This window comes from Excalfactoria chinensis, chromosome 16 (assembly GCF_039878825.1).
Source record: "Excalfactoria chinensis isolate bCotChi1 chromosome 16, bCotChi1.hap2, whole genome shotgun sequence".
Lineage (NCBI taxonomy): Eukaryota > Metazoa > Chordata > Aves > Galliformes > Phasianidae > Excalfactoria > Excalfactoria chinensis.
The window spans coordinates 5664756-5683774 of record NC_092840.1 but is presented as its reverse complement, the minus strand read 5'-3'; the positions used below and the strand labels follow the sequence as shown (position 1 = coordinate 5683774).

At 51.5% G+C, this 19019-nt stretch overlaps 2 protein-coding genes across 3 annotated transcripts; one reads left to right on the top strand and one right to left on the bottom strand.

Annotated features, from left to right (window-relative positions):
- Positions 1–2283: 2283 nt before the first annotated feature.
- Positions 2284–7654, bottom strand: MMAB (metabolism of cobalamin associated B). Of its 2 annotated transcripts, XM_072351430.1 has the most exons (9): positions 7466–7654; positions 7224–7285; positions 7056–7149; positions 6909–6966; positions 5999–6071; positions 5513–5610; positions 5155–5219; positions 4744–4803; positions 2284–4435 (listed from the first exon to the last, which is right to left on the bottom strand). In XM_072351430.1, the coding sequence occupies exons 1-9, from the start codon at positions 7546–7548 to the stop codon at positions 4348–4350; spliced, it is 681 nt and encodes a 226-aa protein (XP_072207531.1). In that variant the 5' UTR covers positions 7549–7654; the 3' UTR covers positions 2284–4347. The 2 variants fall into 2 exon arrangements, with proteins under 2 accessions (XP_072207531.1, XP_072207529.1); XM_072351428.1 differs by lacking the exon at positions 5155–5219 and having other exon boundaries at positions 3896–4435.
- Positions 7655–7859: 205 nt separating this feature from the next.
- MVK (mevalonate kinase) lies at positions 7860–17996 on the top strand. The gene is made up of 10 exons (XM_072350916.1): positions 7860–7991; positions 8063–8210; positions 8507–8654; positions 9557–9712; positions 11777–11880; positions 12845–12890; positions 13676–13766; positions 14198–14314; positions 16602–16755; positions 16869–17996. Exons 1-10 carry the CDS (start codon positions 7911–7913, stop codon positions 17018–17020), a joined length of 1197 nt encoding a protein of 398 aa, XP_072207017.1. The 5' UTR covers positions 7860–7910; the 3' UTR covers positions 17021–17996.
- Positions 17997–19019: the final 1023 nt, after the last annotated feature.

The following is a 19019-nucleotide window of genomic DNA, read 5'->3' as shown; positions in this document are numbered from 1 at the left end:
GATTGGATGGTTCTTCTTCCTTTCCCAAGGGGTAGGGAAACCACAGGGTGTGTAATGTGCAGGGTGGGAGCAGAGCATCAGTTCCTCTGCCAGCAGGCTGTGGGGTGGGCATGGAGGCTGCTGTGTGCCTGGGGATCCCAAGTCAGGCTGGTTCCTGGCCCACGTGCTTTATCAGCCCTGAGCTGGGCTCCCTGGGGCACTACCTATGTGACCATGGGCAACTGTGAGCCTGAAGGGACCTGGCCAGGGTTCCTTGGGGCAGGATTTGTGCTTTAGAATATGCTTGGAAAAACACTGTGCAGTCTTGCAGGGTGCTGTGATAGCCCTTACGTGGGGTTTGTTGTCCTCGGTGTAAGCAGGTTGTTGTGGGGCCCTTCACATCGCAAAGAGCCGGGGCTGCTGGTCCTGCTTCTTTGCATTGCTTGGGGCAGCCCTGTGGGTGCTGGGACTCAGCTGGGGCAAGGGCTCGGTGGGAGTGTGGCCCAAGGCTCCTAGTCAGTGTGCAAGCACCATTGTTTTGACACTGAGGCATATGGCACCATCAGAAACGGCAAAAAGAAATCTCGCAGCAGATGCTGAGAAGGCAGAAAGCTGGCATCAGACAGCCAGGCCTGCAAAGTGCCTGCTTCTCCAGCACTGAGAAGTGAGCATGAGCTTGTCAGGGCTGGTTCTGTACACGGTGAGGTGCTGGGACTGTGCATGCGGGGCATGGAGCAGAGCTGGATTGTTAGACCTGGAGTAGCGCTGGGGTCCCCCTGCATCAAACAAGGGCATAATTTGGGAGCAGACAGCTCTTCTTGCTGCTCCTTGCATCCCAAGTCGACGACTTGCATTGCAGCCTGGTGCTTTCTCCATTTGGTACCACCGTGCTCTGGGGAGAGGCTGGTCGTGTGTTCAGGTGGATGTGATGAAGGATTTCCAGATCTTAGTTTTGACTCCTTCCAGATGAGTATTTCAGGAGCAGAGGACTCGACCCAATGGCAGAGGTGGCCCCTTTTGTACCTCCTGCTTGACAGGAACAACACAGTGTGGTGGTGTGCAGCCCTCAGGGTGGGGGCACAAGCATGCACCAACCCTTCCTTCTCTGTGTTAGCAGAGGGAATGCTGCCTCGTATCAATTTACATCCGACTTGGCAAAATGTATGTTTGTGTCATTTCTGCAAGAGCAGCAGCCGGCTCTGCTGCTTGCGCGTTGTGGTGGTAATAGAGGTGCTTGAGTTATAGTGAAACTTATTTCATTTTACAGCTCCTACAGCGTTAACAGATGTACAGGCGTCTCATCCAATCATGCAGCAAGAGATTTTGGGGCCAGTTCTTCCAGTTTTGACAGTATGTAAGCTAGGAGCAGCCATACATTTTACAAACAAGAATAAACGACCCTTAGCAACATATGTCTCTGCTGGCAGTTCCAACGTAATCATAAATAAGGAACCCTGCTAGGCAGGAATGTGTCTGGGCTCTGCAGACGGTCAGCACGGACACAGCATCTGCCTTTCTCCCTTTATATTAATGAGGTGCAGGCACTGGAATCCCTATGTTGTATGGCTGCATTTGCTGGGTGGGACTGAAGGACTTGGAAAAACCAAGCCCAGCACCAACACTTTACTGGTTTTAAAGCCTGTATTTAATTGCAGTGATTCTTTGCTCACCTGTCCCTTCTCTTGCTAGGCTCTGAGGCATTCCTGCTTGCTGCCCTGAGTGCTAGCAGCTGCCAGTTTGGCCACACTAGGAGTTGGTGCAAAAGTTCCTGTGTCCCTGCCTGCAACATAACGGCCAGCAGCCCCTTTGATACAGGCAAGTGCTGCACAACCTGGTGCTAAAGCACCGAGCAAACACTGTAGGTTGTAAACTCACCACGGGCCAAGTGTGGTGTCTGCAGAGCTCAGCTCTGCTGAGCTGTAGCTGCCCATGGGGCTGGGATTGCTCTCAGCCTGAGTTCTCCTAATGCCTCCATTTAAGCACTGGCCCCTGTGCCACTTGATTTGGAAAACAGAGGCACCCCACACACTAGCATCCCTCAGCTTCAGCCATGCAGAAACAATTGCACGGACCTTTTTGGGTACAAAGAGCTGGAAGCTGAGTGAGCCCTAATAAATTTAATCCCTACCATCGTTCTAAGAGTGTGGTAACTAAATTTATTCCTCCTTGCACTCCAAACAATACCAGCTTTGGTCCCAAAACAGTAGTGAGATTTCTTTCCCCCCCCAGCTGGTAAAAAAAAATAGAAGGAAATACTATAAATCCCTGGTGGAGCTGATTTATCCAGCATTCATGAAGAATTTATATTGCAAAGAATTTTATTCAATTAAACTTGAAAAGCCTCCGGATTCTTAAGGTTCAATAGTGATCTCCGAGACAGAGCCATCATAAAACTGGATGGCCTGTCTGGAACAGGCATTGAGGAAATGTCTGATGTGACATTGCAGCTGACGGTAGAGTCCAAATCAAGAGCATTTGTCATTGGGATGTGTTACAGGCTAAGGCTTGGAAAATTACTCTGTGAAAAATGTGCATTAACAATAGCCATGAAATATGTGGGTTTTAAAAAGAAAGGTGAATAATGAGACGGCGGCGTCTGTTAGTGCTGGGTGTTCTTCACGCCGACCCCGCTCTGATTAAGAGGTTAACACAAAAGACGCAGCCTCTTCTGGGGAGCAACTTCAAAGTTGTTCCTGCTTAAAAGAATGGAGCAGTGGAAACTGCATGACTTAAAAGCTCCCACCTCTAAGAGTGCCAGCAGGACAAGCACTCTTAACCCATTCAATCACCTTGCAGCCCTGTGTCCTGTGATGCTCTTCCTTACAAGCAGGAGAAGACTGAAGCCAACATGTCTCACACGTATCCTTCCAGATGACCAAGCCGTAAGAGACTTGGACTTCAATTGTAATGTCTGCTACTCGCTCTGTATACAGAATAGCCAAAGTGTCAATGCATTCACTGGGCTGTAACGCATTTGTTTACACACCGGGTGTGTTTTTTGGCAGTCCAATCCATCAAGAAGCTGAAAAAGCTTCCAAAAGAGCCTAAGATCCCTAAATTTTCCTTAGCTTGCTCTGTCAGTTCGCTTCAAGGTGGCTTTTTCTTCCAGTAAGGAAAATCAGGTTGCTAAGCTTGTATCATTGGAAACTGATACAATTAAATTTGCCCAAAAGGGCAAGTGAAGAAAAACAGTGCAACAAAGCATGCGGTTGTTCTGCAAGATAAAGCTGTCGGCTGACCTTGGTGAGCTCCAACAGAGGATGTCTTCTGTGTTGGAAATACTACTGTGATGTTTGCAGCCAGGAGCTCCAAGCTTTAGGACACCTTCCGCTGCCCTCTGCTGCAAGCTCCATGGGAGTGAAACTCTTCAGGACGTTCAAAGGTCTGAGATAGGAACGTCTGTAGCTCTCGGCATCTCTTGTCCACCTCTTACTGCATCAGCTGAAGAAGCTCCAGGCCCCTGCTACTCATCACAACCCCTCTATGTGCAAACTGGACCTGAGTGGTCCCTGGCTGATGTATTTGATAACTGGACTCAAACTAATTCCTGCAGCCAAAGGGGGGATGCTGACCAAGCTGTTCTCAAGGGGTCTGTGTTCTGGGAGGGGCAGCCCAGCAGGGAGTTAACCCCAGCTAACTAAGCAGATCTTGCCTGCACACGACCTGTAGGATTTGGCCCCTTCCTCTTTTAATCCCTGTCCTACACAAGCCTGTTCCCGGCAGAGGATGTGTGGGATTGTCAGCGCAGACATATTTTTCACATGCATAAAGAGAGACAGCCAGAGCCAAAGAATTCTAAGTGTGTTCCTGTAAATCTACACAGCTCAGCTTCAGCCGGGGCTGATGGATTGAAAGCAACTTAAAAAAGAAAAGCAAGCTGGGCTCAGTATTAAAGCATGACAGTTAAGGGCCCTTTGGTACGAGTAAATCACATTTATTATTTCAAAGCTTGCGGACAGAGTTCCTGAATCTCAGCGCAGCACCTGTTCTGTATGAGCATTATGACTTACAAAGGAAAGCTGATTGTTTTCTTTTCTTCATACCTCAGAGCCCTGTCAGAGCCCTTCCACAGAACCTGCCACTGCCCAGGGAAATGAAGACAACTCCAGAAATCAGCTGGAGTTATTATAAGTCTCCTGTCTCAGCTCTGATCCAGGGCAAAGAGTAACGCTGAAACCAACACTGCTGTGTTACTACAAGGCCTAGTGAACAGAACAGCTGTGTTCCTCACACCTGAGTGTTAACTGCAAGTCTTTGGCAGCTCACATCCCCAGTTTGGGCTTGCTCTCTTTCTCATCCACGCCTGGGGAAAGCGCTCTGCTGGATTTAGCTTTTCAAGATCTACAACACAAACATCCCAGCTCCCAGTTATGGTTCTGGCTTTGTATATATCTTCTCTTCCTTCCCTTCCTTCATTGCAGCATAACGTGCCAAAACGAAGAGGTAGTCGCTCAGTCTGTAAACCAAAAGGAAAGCAATGAAACTGCTGCTCACATCAGGTGTACCCAGCAGCAAATGCAACAAAGCACAGTCCATTACAGCACAAGAACTGGAAGTAAAGCAAGGCAGAGAATCCACACAAGAAGTGATTCCCATCTTGAAGGAGAAAGTGAAGTGGCTCCCTCAGCACCCCAGGAGTCTCTGCAGACACTTACAGGCTTAATCTAGAGGGCAAGCTCCTTCAAAGGCGAAGCCCCACAGTTTTACAATGGAGTGAAGGAGCAACACTTCAGAAGTGAAGAGAAAGAAGATAGATTTCTTTACCTGTTTAAGTATTTGGCCACGTTTGGATCTGCTTCCCCTGCTTGTACTAAGGGAACCACACTAGGCAAGAAAAGGAGAGTTTCAGTGTTCTGCCTGCCAGTGCCCCAGCTTCCATGTGTTCTCCCCTATAAACTATGCCCAGCAAACTAGATGCTGGCCGAATACACAAATGCATCTCAACATAAACCCATCCTTTCTGAAGTTCTTAGCTCATATGAACCGATCCAGGGGAGGGAAGAGAGATTTGTGGTTTTTTTTGCTGACTGCACTGTAGGAATTTGACTAACACAAACATGCAGAGCTGAGTGCAGAACAGCTGTGGTCGGTTGCTCTGGTTGTGACAAATCTGCTCTTGTTGTAACAGCACGATCATCTTCTACCCTTTCTATTCAACTAACAGACAACACTCACCACCTCTCAGCTCTGCGACAGACAGCTCGGGAGAAATGGAGAGCAGCACTGCTTTTACCTCCCGACTGAAACAACAATGAAACAGCACATCAGCGTCTGCTAACAACAGATAACCATCCACCTTACTGTGGAATTGCAGCAAAGCTTATCGCAGCTCACACATGCACAACTGAACGCTGCCTTATGGCAGAAGGATGGAGAAATTGAACTTGACCTGTTCCTTCTCTCTGCTTTCCTTGGTATTTGTCCGCAGAAATAACAGCTTGTTTTCCCCCAGCTCCCAAAGCAAACAGCAAAGCAGATTTACCCTAACAAGGCCAGCCTCCTCCTGTCAGTGAGTGGCATAAGCAGTACCTACTGGCAAGATGAAAGCTCGAAGCGGAGGAAGCTGCTCTGAGTATCTGTCAATCCACTTCTCCAGCTCCAGAACAGGCTCCTCGCTAAAAGATGTTCTTTCTACAGAGAGAAAAGTCAACTATGAGAAGTGTCGAAGTCATTCAGCCTACAGATAGGGCTCTGCTTTCACGTTTCTTTAGAGCAGCAAGTCTGAAGGACACATCCCCCAGAAAATGATCTTGCTGGAGCAAGTCCAGCTCCCCATTTGGCAGCTGTGGCTGCGTGTCAATATTGGGGCAGTGCCCCAGGGCAGCTTACACTCGTCACACAGATGCAGCAGCAGCAGCTTGTGAGACCACGTGCTGCTCATTCAGCACCCACACACGTGGTATGGAGCAGCCCTTGGGCAGCTCTGACTACCACAGGCTGGGAGAGCTTTCCCAGTGCCAGCGTGGGATGGACTGGATGCAAGAAGTGTTATCCCAGGAAAGGACCTTTTGAGGCTTACTTAAGTGAGCTTCCCTGGCTGAGGAGAGAGGCGTTGCGATGTTGGAGCCCACATCCTGCAGCATACACTGGACCTAGATGTGGCAATCAGGACAAAAATAAGAAGTGCTTTCATTATCCCTTGGTGCTCCAGCACAACCGCAGCAAGCTCTGGGAGGTGACAGCTGGTTGTGCTGATTAAAGAAGATCCTACCCTTGTTGTTCATCATCCCCAGCCTGCTGGCAGGAGGGATCAGATAAGTGCTCCCTAATTGCTTTATGAGAAGCCAGATTACCGCATGCACTCGTTTTCACTGGCACATTAAGCCATCCTGGCTGACAGTGCAGAGAGCAGGCCGGGATGTGCTCATATAATCCCTTTGCTTGTAGAACACCAAAGCAGTAACCTCCAAAGGAAAGGCAGTGACAAACAGCTGGAGACAATGCTGGCTTGATAGCACATCTGTTTCCGAGAGAAGCATCTCTCCATTGCCTGGGATATTTCAGGGGCAACTTAGTAAAGCTTTATACCATCTCTGATTAGTTCCCTTTGAGTTCCTGTGCATAGCAAAGCTAATTAGTATAACCCACACACTGCTACAGTGGGAGCTGTCTCCCACCATCACGCCCACGTGGTTACAGTCCCACTCGAAAACTGAGGCTACGTGAAAAGCTTCACTCATGTCTGTGACTGCGTGGAGGAACAGATGTGGGTACATCCAGATATGTCTGTCTGCCCTTAACTAACCCACCTGATCTACCAGCATCCTTTATGGCTATGAAAGTTCACTTCTTGGAGACCAATCGCAGCACTGAGTCTGGATGCTGTTTTCACATGCAACACTAAGTTAATTCAACTCCTATGTGTCAACAGGAGTACTTAAGAATCCACGCAGTGAGCGCAGCGGGTCAGGCCTGTCATCAACACCCACCTTGTGAAGCTGTTCAACAAATGCATGGCCCTTCTCGCTGCTCAGCTCGCTAGCAAGCCTGTGGGCGGAGAAGCAGGGTTAGCAAGAAGCAAAGCCGTGGCTCAGCCTGTGTTATTCCCCGAGCAACAGCGGGGTATCAGGGCTCACCCGATGGCGCAGCTCAGCTCATCCGTCGTCCCCAGAGCTTCAAAGACCCGCTCACCCTTCGGCCTCCTCTCCCCGGTGAAGGTGCTGGAGAAGCCTTTGACAAGTTGCAGAGGTGCAGGTCAGCAGTTGTGCTCTGCCTCGTGCTCCCCACTGGCTCCAAAGCCTTACCTTCATCTCCCGTTCTGGTGTAGATTCGGGGGCTGCGGGTGCCGCGAGAGCCTCGCTCAGAGCTGCGGGGAGACACGGGGCGTGATGGGGACACGGGCACTAAGGGGGACACGGGCACTGCGGAGCCCCGGGGATGGTGCAGGCCCCGAGGGGACCCAGGCCTTAAAGGGAGCACAGCCCAGAGGGGAGGCCCAGTGCGACCCAGGCCCTGCTGGGAGCCCTCAGCCCGGCCCCACGCTCACCTGCCCGCCTCACCGCTCCGTGCTCGCCCCGACACCGCGCACAGCGTCCTCCCGAGGCCTGGTCCCGCCGCCCGCCGCAGCATCCCTCCCGGCCGCTCGGCCCCGCTCGGCCCCGCTCGGCCCCGCTCGGCCCCGCTCGGCCCCGCTCGGCCCCGCTCGGCCCCGCTCGGCCCCGCTCGGCCCCGCTCGGCCCCGCTCGGCCCCGCTCGGCCCCGCTCGGCCCCGCTCGGCCCCCGTCGCCGTCACCCCAGCGCCTCGCCACCCCGCGCCGCTGCTTCCCGATTGGCTGCTCTAAAACCCCGCCCCCGAAAGGAGCTCCACGATTGGTACGAGGTGAGGAAGGTGAGGCGGGGAGAGGTCGCTATTGGTTAGCGGCGCCGTCACTCCGCTCGGCTGTCGGCGGAGCGGGACCCTTGGAGCCCGCAGCGCTGCGGTTCGGGTGGCGATGATGCCGGAGCGCGGCCTGCTGGTGTCCGCCCCGGGGAAGGTGATCCTGCACGGGGAGCACGCCGTGGTGCACGGCAAGGTAAGGGCCGCGCCGCCATCGAGCTCATCGGGGCGCTACGGCCGCGCTGACCGCCTCGTCTCTTCCCTCAGGCCGCCCTGGCCGTGGCGCTGGGCCTGCGCACCTTCCTGCGGTTGCGGCCTGGCGACGGAGAGCGGCTCCGCGTCCATCTGCCCGGCGTCGGCGTGCGGAGGGAATGGGATGCGGCCGAGCTCTGCCAACTGCGGGGCCGCCTCACAGGTGGGACCAACACTGAGGGCGGTGGGACACTGCACAGTGCACAGAGAGCGGGGGGTGCCCCAACCCTGCAGGCAGCCACGGTCAGGGGATGGGGCTGTGAGCACTGATGGAGCTGTGGGTGTCCCTGAGCACTGCAGGCAGTGGGAGCAGATGGACTTCGGGGGTCCTTTCCCCAAGGGATGGGTGGGATGTGAAAGTAGCTCACGGAGTCTGTTTCTGTCTCATGTAACAGAGTTTCAAGTTGAACAGCTTTCTGGTTTCTAAGTGCTTACACTCTCCCCTGCTTGACTCCATAGCCGACTTTGATGAATCAAAGTCCCCCAGCGTGGAGCAGCTGGATGTGCTGAAAGAGTTTGCTGGAATCGCTGCCGACGCCTCAGCTCCTGACTGCCTTGCAGTCCTTGCCTTTCTTTATATGTGTCTGGCTATTTCAGCTAAGCACGGGTAAGCTTGTCCTCTTGCCCCAAAATAAACACGCTGACTCGAGTGTTCATCTTTAATTGCTTCCATGAGGTCACAAGAAGAAAGCAAATATTTGATGCAAAAGAAGAAATGGGAGGGAATGGTGCTTTATTTAGCTTCTGTGTGCCTCAGGAGACGCTTTCAGAGCTCTGAGCAATGTTTGGGGGCTGGGATGGCCCAGGCAGGTAGGCTGGGAGTCGTCTTCTCTCACTTAAACACCTGATTTTGAGTTGCTTCAATCATTGTACCCTTCCTGTACAGTGAACAGAAGCAGATAGATGGACATCTGTTCTGGCCCAGCAGGTTTCATTAGGTTAGAAGAATGTCTGTGGAGATGAGCTGGGAATTCAGTGTCTGTGGGCTGAATCTCCTTCAGAGCTTGAGAACGTGGGGTAACTACAGCTCAGGGCTGTTACAACCCAGACAAGTGCAGTGGAGGACAGGTGCACATGGTGGACACAGAGGTGTATGTCTCGGTGTCCATCAGGTTGCTCCAGTGGATGCAGTGATACAGTTGTGGATTTGTAATACTTGAACTTAATGTAGAAATACATATAAAAGCATATTTTCAAGTCTTTGAAGGGTCTTTTTGTGGTGCTACCCAAGCGCTTAGTTACAAAGTGCCCCTGCTAGCAGCTTGACAAGCTGTGCTAATCATAGACCCAATTCAGCAAGGCTTTGTTCTAGCACAATAGCTTAGTGAGGCTACTCAGCTGTGCTAACTGAAGCCAGTGTGCGTTGGATGTGTTATGCATGTGCTGATGTTGCCAGTTTGCAGCCAGCTTCTCTTGTGATCTGTCCCCATCAGCATCTTTTTGCCTTTGAAATGTTTCAAGATGGAATCTGAGGTCGCCGTTACCACCTGTGTGTTGTTTGTGTTTCAGAGATGTTCCCAGCGTGGACATAACAGTGTGGTCTGAGCTGCCCACGGGAGCTGGGCTGGGCTCAAGTGCTGCCTATTCCGTGTGCTTGGCGGCAGCACTGCTGTATGCCTGCAGAGCCATCTCCTGCCCTCTGAAGGATGGGGAGGCCACAGCCAGGTAACACCTGCAGGAAGCTTCCCTGCCTTCAACACGCACTTTGGGGCTGTGGGGGGTTCTGTTTGTGACTGCTGTGCCCCGTGTTTTCTTAGCAAATTGCAGTACCTCTCTTGGGCTCTCTGTCCAACTGATTCCACCTGGGCTTAGATTCCAGTTGTGACAGTGGCACCCTGAACCCAGCTCCTTTCCCTTCCCCTCCCATTGCTGCCTGTCCTCCTATATATATATTTTCCTGCATGTGGTCAATTTCCTTCTGATTTCCTGCCTGAGTTTCCCCTTTATCAGTGGCTGCTGAAAGAGAGTTTCTCTCCCTCTGCCCTGCCTTGCTTTCCATTGGAGCTCAATCTTGAAAAACTGGTCTGCTCCGCTGTGTGTCTAAGGAGGCTCTGTTTAAAGATGCATATCACAGCTGGAGCTGCAGAACCCTCCATTGTTCACTGCCTGCCAGGTGCAACCTTTCCTAGTTGCCTTGCTGTGGATTCTGTGTGGGCCTGAAAGTGAGACGGCAAGAGGGGATGGCTGCGTTCTGCTTCAGAACCCGAGCTCGCAGTCGGACCCAGAAACACATACCTCAAGTTGGAGCCATTTGTGAGCAGCGCTCAGGGCAGATCTCCCTGCAGTCAGAAATGAAAAGCCAGTTCTGAAGCAGACAGCAAAGCAGCGTGGATGTCTTCATTCCCTGCTCTCACTTCTTAGCTTCAGCTTGAATACAGCGTGATTTCTTCCCTTCCAGCTGGCACGCGGAGGGGTGAGAGATGGGGGTGTCAGACTTCAGAAGGTTTTTTTGCTTAACATCGCAAGAAAAGAACAGCGTGATATAATGACTCCTGCCTAGAGAAGAATCGCAGCCTCTCAAAGAGGATTAAAAACAAGTGGTTTACAGCAAACCGCGCTTCTATTTTGAGGAGCAGCGGTGCGAGCTGTTTTCCTGAATGCTTCACAGATTAAATATTGGCAAGTGAAATTAAACAAGTGCGGAGATGGATAAAGATGTTCAGCTGCAGCTTGGGGAAATGGGGGAGCTCTGTTAAGAGGCTTCCAGGTAGCAAGTGGCTCTTGTAGTTTCTGCCTTCTGCCTTAGCACTGCTTGGTAACTGTTCCCCCTATTGATGTTCATCTCAAATCTGTCCCTCTGTCGCTTTGTTCCTATTTGGGGCCCCATATCTGAAGAACCTGTTGAATTTGTGTTCTTAGTTCACCAAGCATCAGCTTTGTTCTCAGCAGGGCATCGCTGCTGCTGGGATATCTGATGCTCCTATGTATTGTGCCATCCTAACGGCAGCTTGGAAGGTGTGAGTGGGCTGCAGAGCCCAAGTGTTACAGTGGGGTCCCTGGGCTGGGATTTGAGGTGGTCATTTACATCAGAGGCAGAGGTTGAAAACTGCTCAATTCTGGGCTGTGGTTGTGTGGGTGCTGCCTTGCACGGGCAGGCCCAGAGCTGTGGGCTTTTGAGAAGATAGCAAGTGCTTGGTAACTGGCAGCTCTGTGTTTGCTTTTTGTGCTGCTGCAGTCTGTTAATTAGTATGTTCAGTCAGGGGCCTTGATCCTTGGTGAGTGTGACCCAGCACCAAGCCCTTTGTGCCAGCATTTAAACTCTCAAAGCACTTACCAATGTGTGACTGCTTTTAAGGCAACGGAATGCCCCATTCCTGTGTTTTATAGCAATAACACCTCGAAGCTCAGCATTTGGTTCCCTTTTGTGTTGGAAGTGCCAGCACCCAGCGTGCCTGCAAGTGTTAGGAGTTAATCCCTAAAAATCAAAGTCTTTGCTGGAGCTACTAAATCAGTCCTAACAGCATCTTTTGACCCAATTTGTGAGGCTTCTGCAGCTGAGCAGCTGGAAATTAAGAGGTTGGGGTTGCATGTGTGAAATGCAACTTCTAGTGCTCTCTTCTCGCTGCATTTGCTATCCTGTGTGTCAGCAAAGCAGGATCTCAGGCCAAGGTGCGTGGGAACGATGTCAGGGTGTGGGGATGGGTCTGGACTTGCACTGATGTGCTTCTTTCTGTCACTCCTTGCTTGCTGGTTTCGGTTTTATATTTGAGTCCTTTTCTTGCCTTCTAGGTGGACAGAAGAAGAGATGACTCTGATCAACAGCTGGGCCTTCCAGGGGGAGCGTGTGATCCACGGCAATCCCTCGGGTGTGGATAATGCTGTTGGTACCTGGGGTATGTATGTATGTGTTTGCTGTGAGGTGGTGGAGCAGCTGCCACGTTTCTGTTCCCTGCTGCAGACTGTGTGTCAGCTGTGGAAGGCAGTGAGCAGACACCACGAGCTGCGCTTCTGCAGATAATAAGTCTTGTTGGAGGTTGCTGTAGGGAAGCTGGGTGGAACGGGCTGCTCGCTGCACCAAGGGAGGGCAGATGGAGCAGCATCTCCCAGATCCATATCCCTGTTTGGGTCCTACTGTGTGTTGGTTTATTCCATCTGTAGGCTGGGACTGGACTGTTGCTGCATCAGCACTGGAGATCTGCATCCCCTGAACAGAGGCTGCAGAGTATTGAAACTTCAAACATTCTGCTCTGAACAAAAGAAGTGTAATCCTGACCCAAAAATAAGACAGGAGAAAAATGCCGTCAGACAGCTGTCATTTAATTTCAATTAGCAGAGACTTCCAAGTGTTTTGGAAGTGTCTGAAGAGATTTTCTTGTAATAATCTTTCTAATGAGACCTAATCTCAATGCCTCGGTGAAAGCAGGAGCCAAAAGAGGGATTCCTTCTGGATGGTGGATTCTACACTGCTGACATGAGTGCACACACTCAGTCCAATCTGAAACCCGTGTGCTTGGCTCTGCCCCAGGGAATCACCAGCGAAGATTTAATGCTGGCCAAACTCGTTGCCTTTAAAAATATATATATAATAATAACACTAAATTAATGCAGTCGTGGAGTAGAGGAGAGCAAAGGGAAAAGCACTGGGTTAACTGCGTCCAGCCAGACCCTCTCATTAAGTCAGCAGGGTTAGGCAGATTCATGCTGTCTGAGAACATGGTTCATTTAGCTGGTGTTTCTTGCAATTACTGTCATATGCTCTGGGTGAGGTTCTGAAGATGAAAGACCTTCTGTCTCTGACGACGCTGCGTTCTCTCTCTGCTCGCCGTGTGCTCAGACAATGCATGTGTTTTACTTTAGGTGGAGCCCTGAGATACCAAGCAGGAAAAATCACATCGTTAAAAAGGTAATATTGGAGTTTAAAAATAACGCTTCCATACGGTGGGTGGAATATGTCAAAAATGCATAGGGTGGATGTTACATTGCAGGAGATTGATGAGAGGTTGCTGGCAGTGTAGTGGAAGGGGAGGCAGAGCTTGCTGTGGGTGTGGGTGGTTTGAGTGTTGTCTTGGTTTGGGGTGGACGAGAACAATGAAATGTTTGGTCATTATCTGACATTAGATGAATACAGCACAAAGGATCAATATTAATTTCATGGCATTATGGGCAGCAGGGACGGATCTGCTCCTGGCAGCAAATGACATTGTGGGGAGGGGGAACTTGTGCTTACCTGGTGGCAGGACTGTGTGAAAACCAAGCTGCACAGCAAGTCCAGGTCCTGAATCTTCCCTCTGCCTCCTGCCAACCAAAGTATAATCTGACTCCATTAAAATCTTTCACAGTGCATGAAATTGCTCTATTAGCACTTAATGGCTACTGCTGGCTGCTCTCACAGATAGTATTTTCAAGGAAAATTTTTCCTTGAAAAACACAGATTTCAGTAAATATATTACAGTCCTATTTACGACACTGGTACCATTGTTCATTATAACTAAGAGTAAGAAGTCTGAACCCAGCCAGCATTGAGTGCCTGCTTAACGTTCCAGAAACTGATGGACTCCTTGTCTTGGGTGTCATGCTCAGATGGGACCTACAGGGTAGGGTGAGAAGCAGCTGTCCGATGGGCCTCAGGAGCTGCTGGGCTATGGGGAAGGGCAAAAGGCTAAGGGATGGGTGTCTTGTTGCTTGCAGGGTGCCTACGCTGAGGATCTTGCTGACCAACACAAAAGTCCCACGAAGCACCAAGGTCCTGGTGGCTGGGGTCAAGGAGAAGATCCTGAAGGTGCGGTGGCCACATTGGTTGCAGGGTTGGGTGTGTAGTGAGCTGCTGTGGGGACCCTTTGAGCTCAGATCTTGTGCGTGGCTCACAGGAGCTCTTATGAACTCTCTCACGCTTGCTGCATTCCTGCTCGCTCCTCTCTTACACTCAGATCCTTTGGGAGCGAGAGTTCAGCTTCCTTCCCTCTCTCCAGCATTAGCAGGGTTTGCTACAAAAGTGACAGGTTTGCAACCACAAAAAGAATGGCTCGTCATCTGGTTTCTGCAGGTGTGAGCTACTTAGCATCAGCCTGCTCTGCACTGGGCTTTTTTGTCCGTGAGTAACACTGAATGGGGAAGGAATTGTCCAGCTCCAAGAGACCAAGGCTGGTTTTATCACGGTAGCATTAGGTCGAGTGAGCAGTCTGCTCACATCTCTCCTTCCCTGCTTCTCAGTTCCCTGCTATAATGAACCCTGTGCTGGACTCCATCGATGCAATTTCTCAGGAGTGCCAAAGTGTTCTGGAAGCGATGCCTACAAATCCATCACCTGAGTATTACCCCGTGCTGGAGGTAAGGGGCTTGTTAGCCGGTATTTTTAGACACTGTTACTGTTGAACATCAAAATGTCATTTAAAGAACATTAGGTCTAAGAAAGAATTTGATAGCAGGAAATGTTCAGGTCAGAGTGAAACTGTGGTCTCTGTGTGATGCTTTTAATGCCCTTCTGGGAGCCAAGGGACGAAATGCTGCTCATACCTCTTTAAAGCAGCGCACAGGGATGGAGTGGCTCTGATGCTTTGGGAATTTGGAGCCCTGGAGGTTTTGTTTGCCTTTAGTAAGAAATGGGAAGTGTGTTTGGCCTCGAGTTACTGTCTCCCCTCACTGCAGCCAGACACGGTGGCTCTGGCAAGCGCTGTGCAGCCACTGTTCTGTCACTGCCAGGTCTGAAGCAAAAGGAGAGAGCCCAGGAGCCACTGGTTTGTGATGGACTGGTTACGTGCCAGCTCCCATCGCTCACCACTCATCCTGGCTCCAGAGAATAACAAACGGAACGATGGCCACAGCTGACCTGACGTTGATGCATGAGGTGCATACAAAGATCTGCATTTGTCTTGGCTTTGTTTGAAGGAGGAGAGGCTGCTGTGCTGGGGGCAGACGCTCTTCCAAGTGGAAGAAGTGGGTTTTTTTTTTTGCAGAACAGAGCACTGCAGCATCGATTCCTCCAGATGCAGAGTAAGGACACATGGCAGCATCCCGGCTGATCCAAGCCTGGCCTGGCCCGGGTGCCAGCAGACTTGGATAGGACCCATTTGGTACCAACAGTACAGCTCTTTGACAGCATCTGAATCCTTCCTTTGGCTCTCTGTGAGGACCTCTGCTTGTCCTTGTTGGCACTGGCAGGAATGGCAGGCTGTCCTCTCCCCACACATGGCAGCAAACTTGCTGTCCCAGCCCTCCACAGGGCAGCAGTGCAGGGCTGGTCTATGTACAGAGTCTTTTCCCTCTGTGCTGCATCTCGTGCTGTGTGGGGGTAAGCTGCTGCTGGGACATCCTGCTCCCTTTGCACCAAGAGGATGGTGGGATTTTGGTGCCCATTGTGGGGGAATGAGGGCAGAGCCGGGGAGATCCGGAGGCTGTTTACAGCATGACAACTCCTCCCCACCTCAGTGCCACATTACTTGTGCTGTCAGGAGCATGGGGAAGAGGAGTGCTTCTGTGGGATGCTCTGGGATGTGCTTTGAGATCCTCCAATGAAAGGTGCCATAAAGTCTTGCATACAATGCCTGGGAAGCAGAATTGCAGTGTGCTGGTCCCTGCATTGAGCATTGGTTTGTTTCAGGTCTGAAGAGCCCACAGAAACACGGATGATTATATGCAGCATATACATATATATATTTGGCTGCTTCTGAAATAGGCAGTTCTGGACAGCATTGTATTTGAACCATCGAACTAGTCTAGTGTGTCATAAGCTGTCATCTGATTCCTGGCAGACTTTGGATCAGGAGATGACAGGTGTCTTGGATCATCATAGAGAGCGCTGTGCCCTCGCTCAGGCATATAAAGAGGCCTCTGGATGGACGTCTGTCCAACCCAGCACAGATCTTGTGATGTATGCACTCTGCATGCAACTGCCTAATTCATCTCCTTGCAGATAGAGTCCCCGTTCTGCATGGTGCTGGCACGAGACCCGAGGGCAGGCAGTGTGACTGACACTGCCTGGAGCATCCCTCCCGGCTCACCAAGCACTTCCCTGTGTTCCTCAGCCCCACACCCGTGGTGCAGCGTGGCTTGTGCCACTCTCTAAAGGTGTGAGGTCCCTCTCAACCCTGCTGTGCTGGGTGCTGGGTTCTGGCAGTGCTGCGAGGCCTCTTGGCTCATAGCCCAGGGAGGGGGATACCGCGTCGCCTCTCCAGCAGTGTTACTTCTGAGTCGGCTGCGTCAGAAGTCCCCTGGATTTAGTTATGCCGGATAGATGGCAGCGTGGGGTGACAGGCAGCCATGAGCAGTGCTGGATTTGTGCCCTTCCCACGGCCAGGAAGGGACTCGTTCAGTCCCCTCTGGCTCAACACCCGTGTGATGGGGGAGGCAGAACAGTTGGGAAGGGTTGGGGAGCTCAGATTTAGCACTGTCCTGAGCGAGGAAGTCCAGAAGCTGCTGTATCACTGTCACTGCGGTGTGCAGAACCAACACAAGTAATGACAGAGGCAGGGACAGGCAAACAGCACAGGTTCTGGCCTTGGCCTTGATGCCGAGACATGCTGGTGACCAAACTCCCTGCGGAAATGAGGTGGCTGTGGGCTGAGAAGAGCACCTGCCACCGTGTATGGTCATCTCCTGTGTCTGCAATTGCTTTTAGGAGCTGTTTGATATTAACCAGCACCATCTGAATGTCATCGGGGTCGGCCATCCTTCCCTGGACCGCCTGTGCCGGGTGACAGCCTCACATGGCCTGCACAGCAAGCTGACCGGGGCCGGCGGCGGCGGCTGCGGCATCACCCTGCTGCCACCAGGTCAGTGCTCCCTTCTCACCCTGCACAAGGCTGGAAGGGTGCAGTCCCCTCCTGGCTGTCTCCTTCCTGTCCCCCAGCTGACTCGCTGGCTGCTCTTGCCTTCCTCTTGGCAGATGCCGCCCCGCTGGCCGTGGAAGCAGCCAAGCGAGACTTGTGTGCCTGTGGATTCGAATGCTGGGAGACCGACATCGGGGCCCCCGGGGTGACCCTGCACTCCTCCTCATCTTTAAATGCTGAAGTGCTGCACGCGCTCTCTGAGGGTTAAGCTCCCACCCCTGGCAGGGCTGAGCTCCTGGCACCGCATCCTCAGAGCGGTCGTTGGCTTTGCCCTGCTGCTGGATGGAGCCAAGTTCAGCTCTGGTGTCAGAGGGAAAAGGGGCTGCAATGAGGATCCAGGAGCGACTGCTTGCACTTGTGCTGGGTCTGGGTCAGCCTCAGCCTTTTGACAAAACCCTGCTTTGAATTTACTTACTCAACTGCTGTGTTAATCTCAAGGGGCAGGAGGAGAGGGTCTGGGCTGGATTCCAGCGCAGATAATGACACTTTGCTGGGTTCTCCTGCTTCAGATGCATGTGGTGTCTCTTCTCGTCTCCCTTGGCATCCTGTGCTGCTGTGCAGTGAGGCTGCTGAGGCGGATGTGCAAAGGGCTGTGTGACATCTTTGGGTGAGAAGTGTCTCGGCAGCTCTAGGATTGACACTTTGGGTCTCTGTTTCTCCTGGACTCCAGGTCACAGTGGAGAGGAAACATTGAAGCAGAGCTCTTACCTGTTACTAATGAAGACTTAGATAATTAAAACGAAACAAAAGGGCAGCACAACTCTAATGAAATTGTCACCGTGTTCCCCCTCTCCCTTAATTTCTGTCTGGGTTGATAAACAGGGTCCTGTAGCCGGGCTGGTTTCTGCTTGTATGCGTGAGGTCTGCTTCAAACATTGGCTATTACCAGCTCAAGGCGTAACTCCATTGGAGCCAGGTAATAAAGCCACGGGGTGGGGGCGCCTTCACTTCCAGTGCAGGGATAAGAAAATGAAATGAAAGATGGAGTGTGAGAAGTTGAGGTCTATCACTTGTAGGATCTTGGCATCTCGGTGACCAGGCTTGTTTCCTTGACAGGGCACAGAACTGTCTGGTTTTAATAAAGTGATATTTTATACATGCAAAGCGTCCTTTGATAATTACGTTGGCTACAAAAGGGGGGAAAAAATACCTTACGCTGCTTCAATAAAAGCAGGTTTCAGGTGCTGGTTTTCTACGTGTCTAATTACAGTTCCAATTTGCATCCAAGAACAGCTTTTGACGCTAATCACGAGTCAGAAAGCCTGATAAATAATTTACCATTTCCTAATACAGCCTAATCAATGTGAGGATCTGGATGCGCGTTGACTCCCTAAACTGCTTACATGTGTCTGTAGCTTCTCCTCGTTGAGCACAAAGGAATGCCAGGTTCTCTGTGAAGAAACCTCGCTTCAAAACAACGCGTCTGGGGGTTGATCCTCATTAGGATGCTTTGCTTTCCTTAGAAGGAGGCCTCGCAGCCGTGGTAGGCAAAGAACTAAATGTAAGTTTCAGTTTGTTGCTTTAAATCGGGATTAAAAGCGGTGATTTAAGTGGATCGACTCTTTTTTTTAGCCCAGTGCAGTGAAATCTGGTACTCCTGGAGTGTGAAGGGACCAGCAGTGCAGCCCCTTAGGGGGTACCCTGGGCTGTGCCTAGTCTGACTGTGCTGGTGGCACTGCCCCGTGCTGCGAGCTGAGCTACAGGCCTGCAGCTCCTGGAGGTGGCCGTGGCCCAGCAATGTGGGATGCCAACAGGGCAGGTTCATCTTCATCGTGCTAAGTATCACCAAGCTCTGAGTCTGCCCCAGGCGTGGGCCAGCTGCCTCCTGCCTCTTGTTTCTGGGGACCTGCCACCTGGCACGAGGCTCCTGGTCCTTGGGGATGTTCTGGGGTGGTGGTTTCTGATGCAGACATCTGAGCAGCAGCCCCTTTGCTTTATAGCTGCTGCCAAAGAGCCATCTGATGGCAATAACCCTGTGCTGGCTGGGTCCTTGTGCCATGGGCTCCTCTGGTTACCGGCCTGCTGAGCTGTGTGAGCCCTTCACACCTGCTGACTGCTCTGTCTCTGCTTCATTTTTCATCTTTCAACTGTGCCAAGGCTGGAGTTGGAGGCCTCAGCTCTACCCAAAAGTTGCTCCGTGAGGATCTGCAACCCGTAATGCTTTCATCTGCAAACTTTCAGCCTCACCTCGCTGACCTCTGGTTTAT

Bases quoted from the DNA above. Each gene is read 5' to 3' on its own strand.
- MMAB (XM_072351428.1), bottom strand. From the start codon at position 7,548: ATGCTGCGGCGGGCGGCGGGACCAGGCCTCGGGAGGACGCTGTGCGCG. The intron at 5,611-5,998 runs GTAAGCCTCAAA...TTCTCTCTGTAG, and splicing joins AGCCAGGGAAGCTCACTTAA to AAAGAACATCTTTTAGCGAG. The intron at 4,436-4,743 runs GTAAAGAAATCT...TTTGGTTTACAG, and splicing joins GTGGCCAAATACTTAAACAG to ACTGAGCGACTACCTCTTCG.
- MVK (XM_072350916.1), top strand. From the start codon at position 7,911: ATGATGCCGGAGCGCGGCCTGCTGGTGTCCGCCCCGGGGAAGGTGATC. The intron at 7,992-8,062 runs GTAAGGGCCGCG...CTCTTCCCTCAG, and splicing joins ACGCCGTGGTGCACGGCAAG to GCCGCCCTGGCCGTGGCGCT. The intron at 8,655-9,556 runs GTAAGCTTGTCC...TTTGTGTTTCAG, and splicing joins GCTATTTCAGCTAAGCACGG to AGATGTTCCCAGCGTGGACA.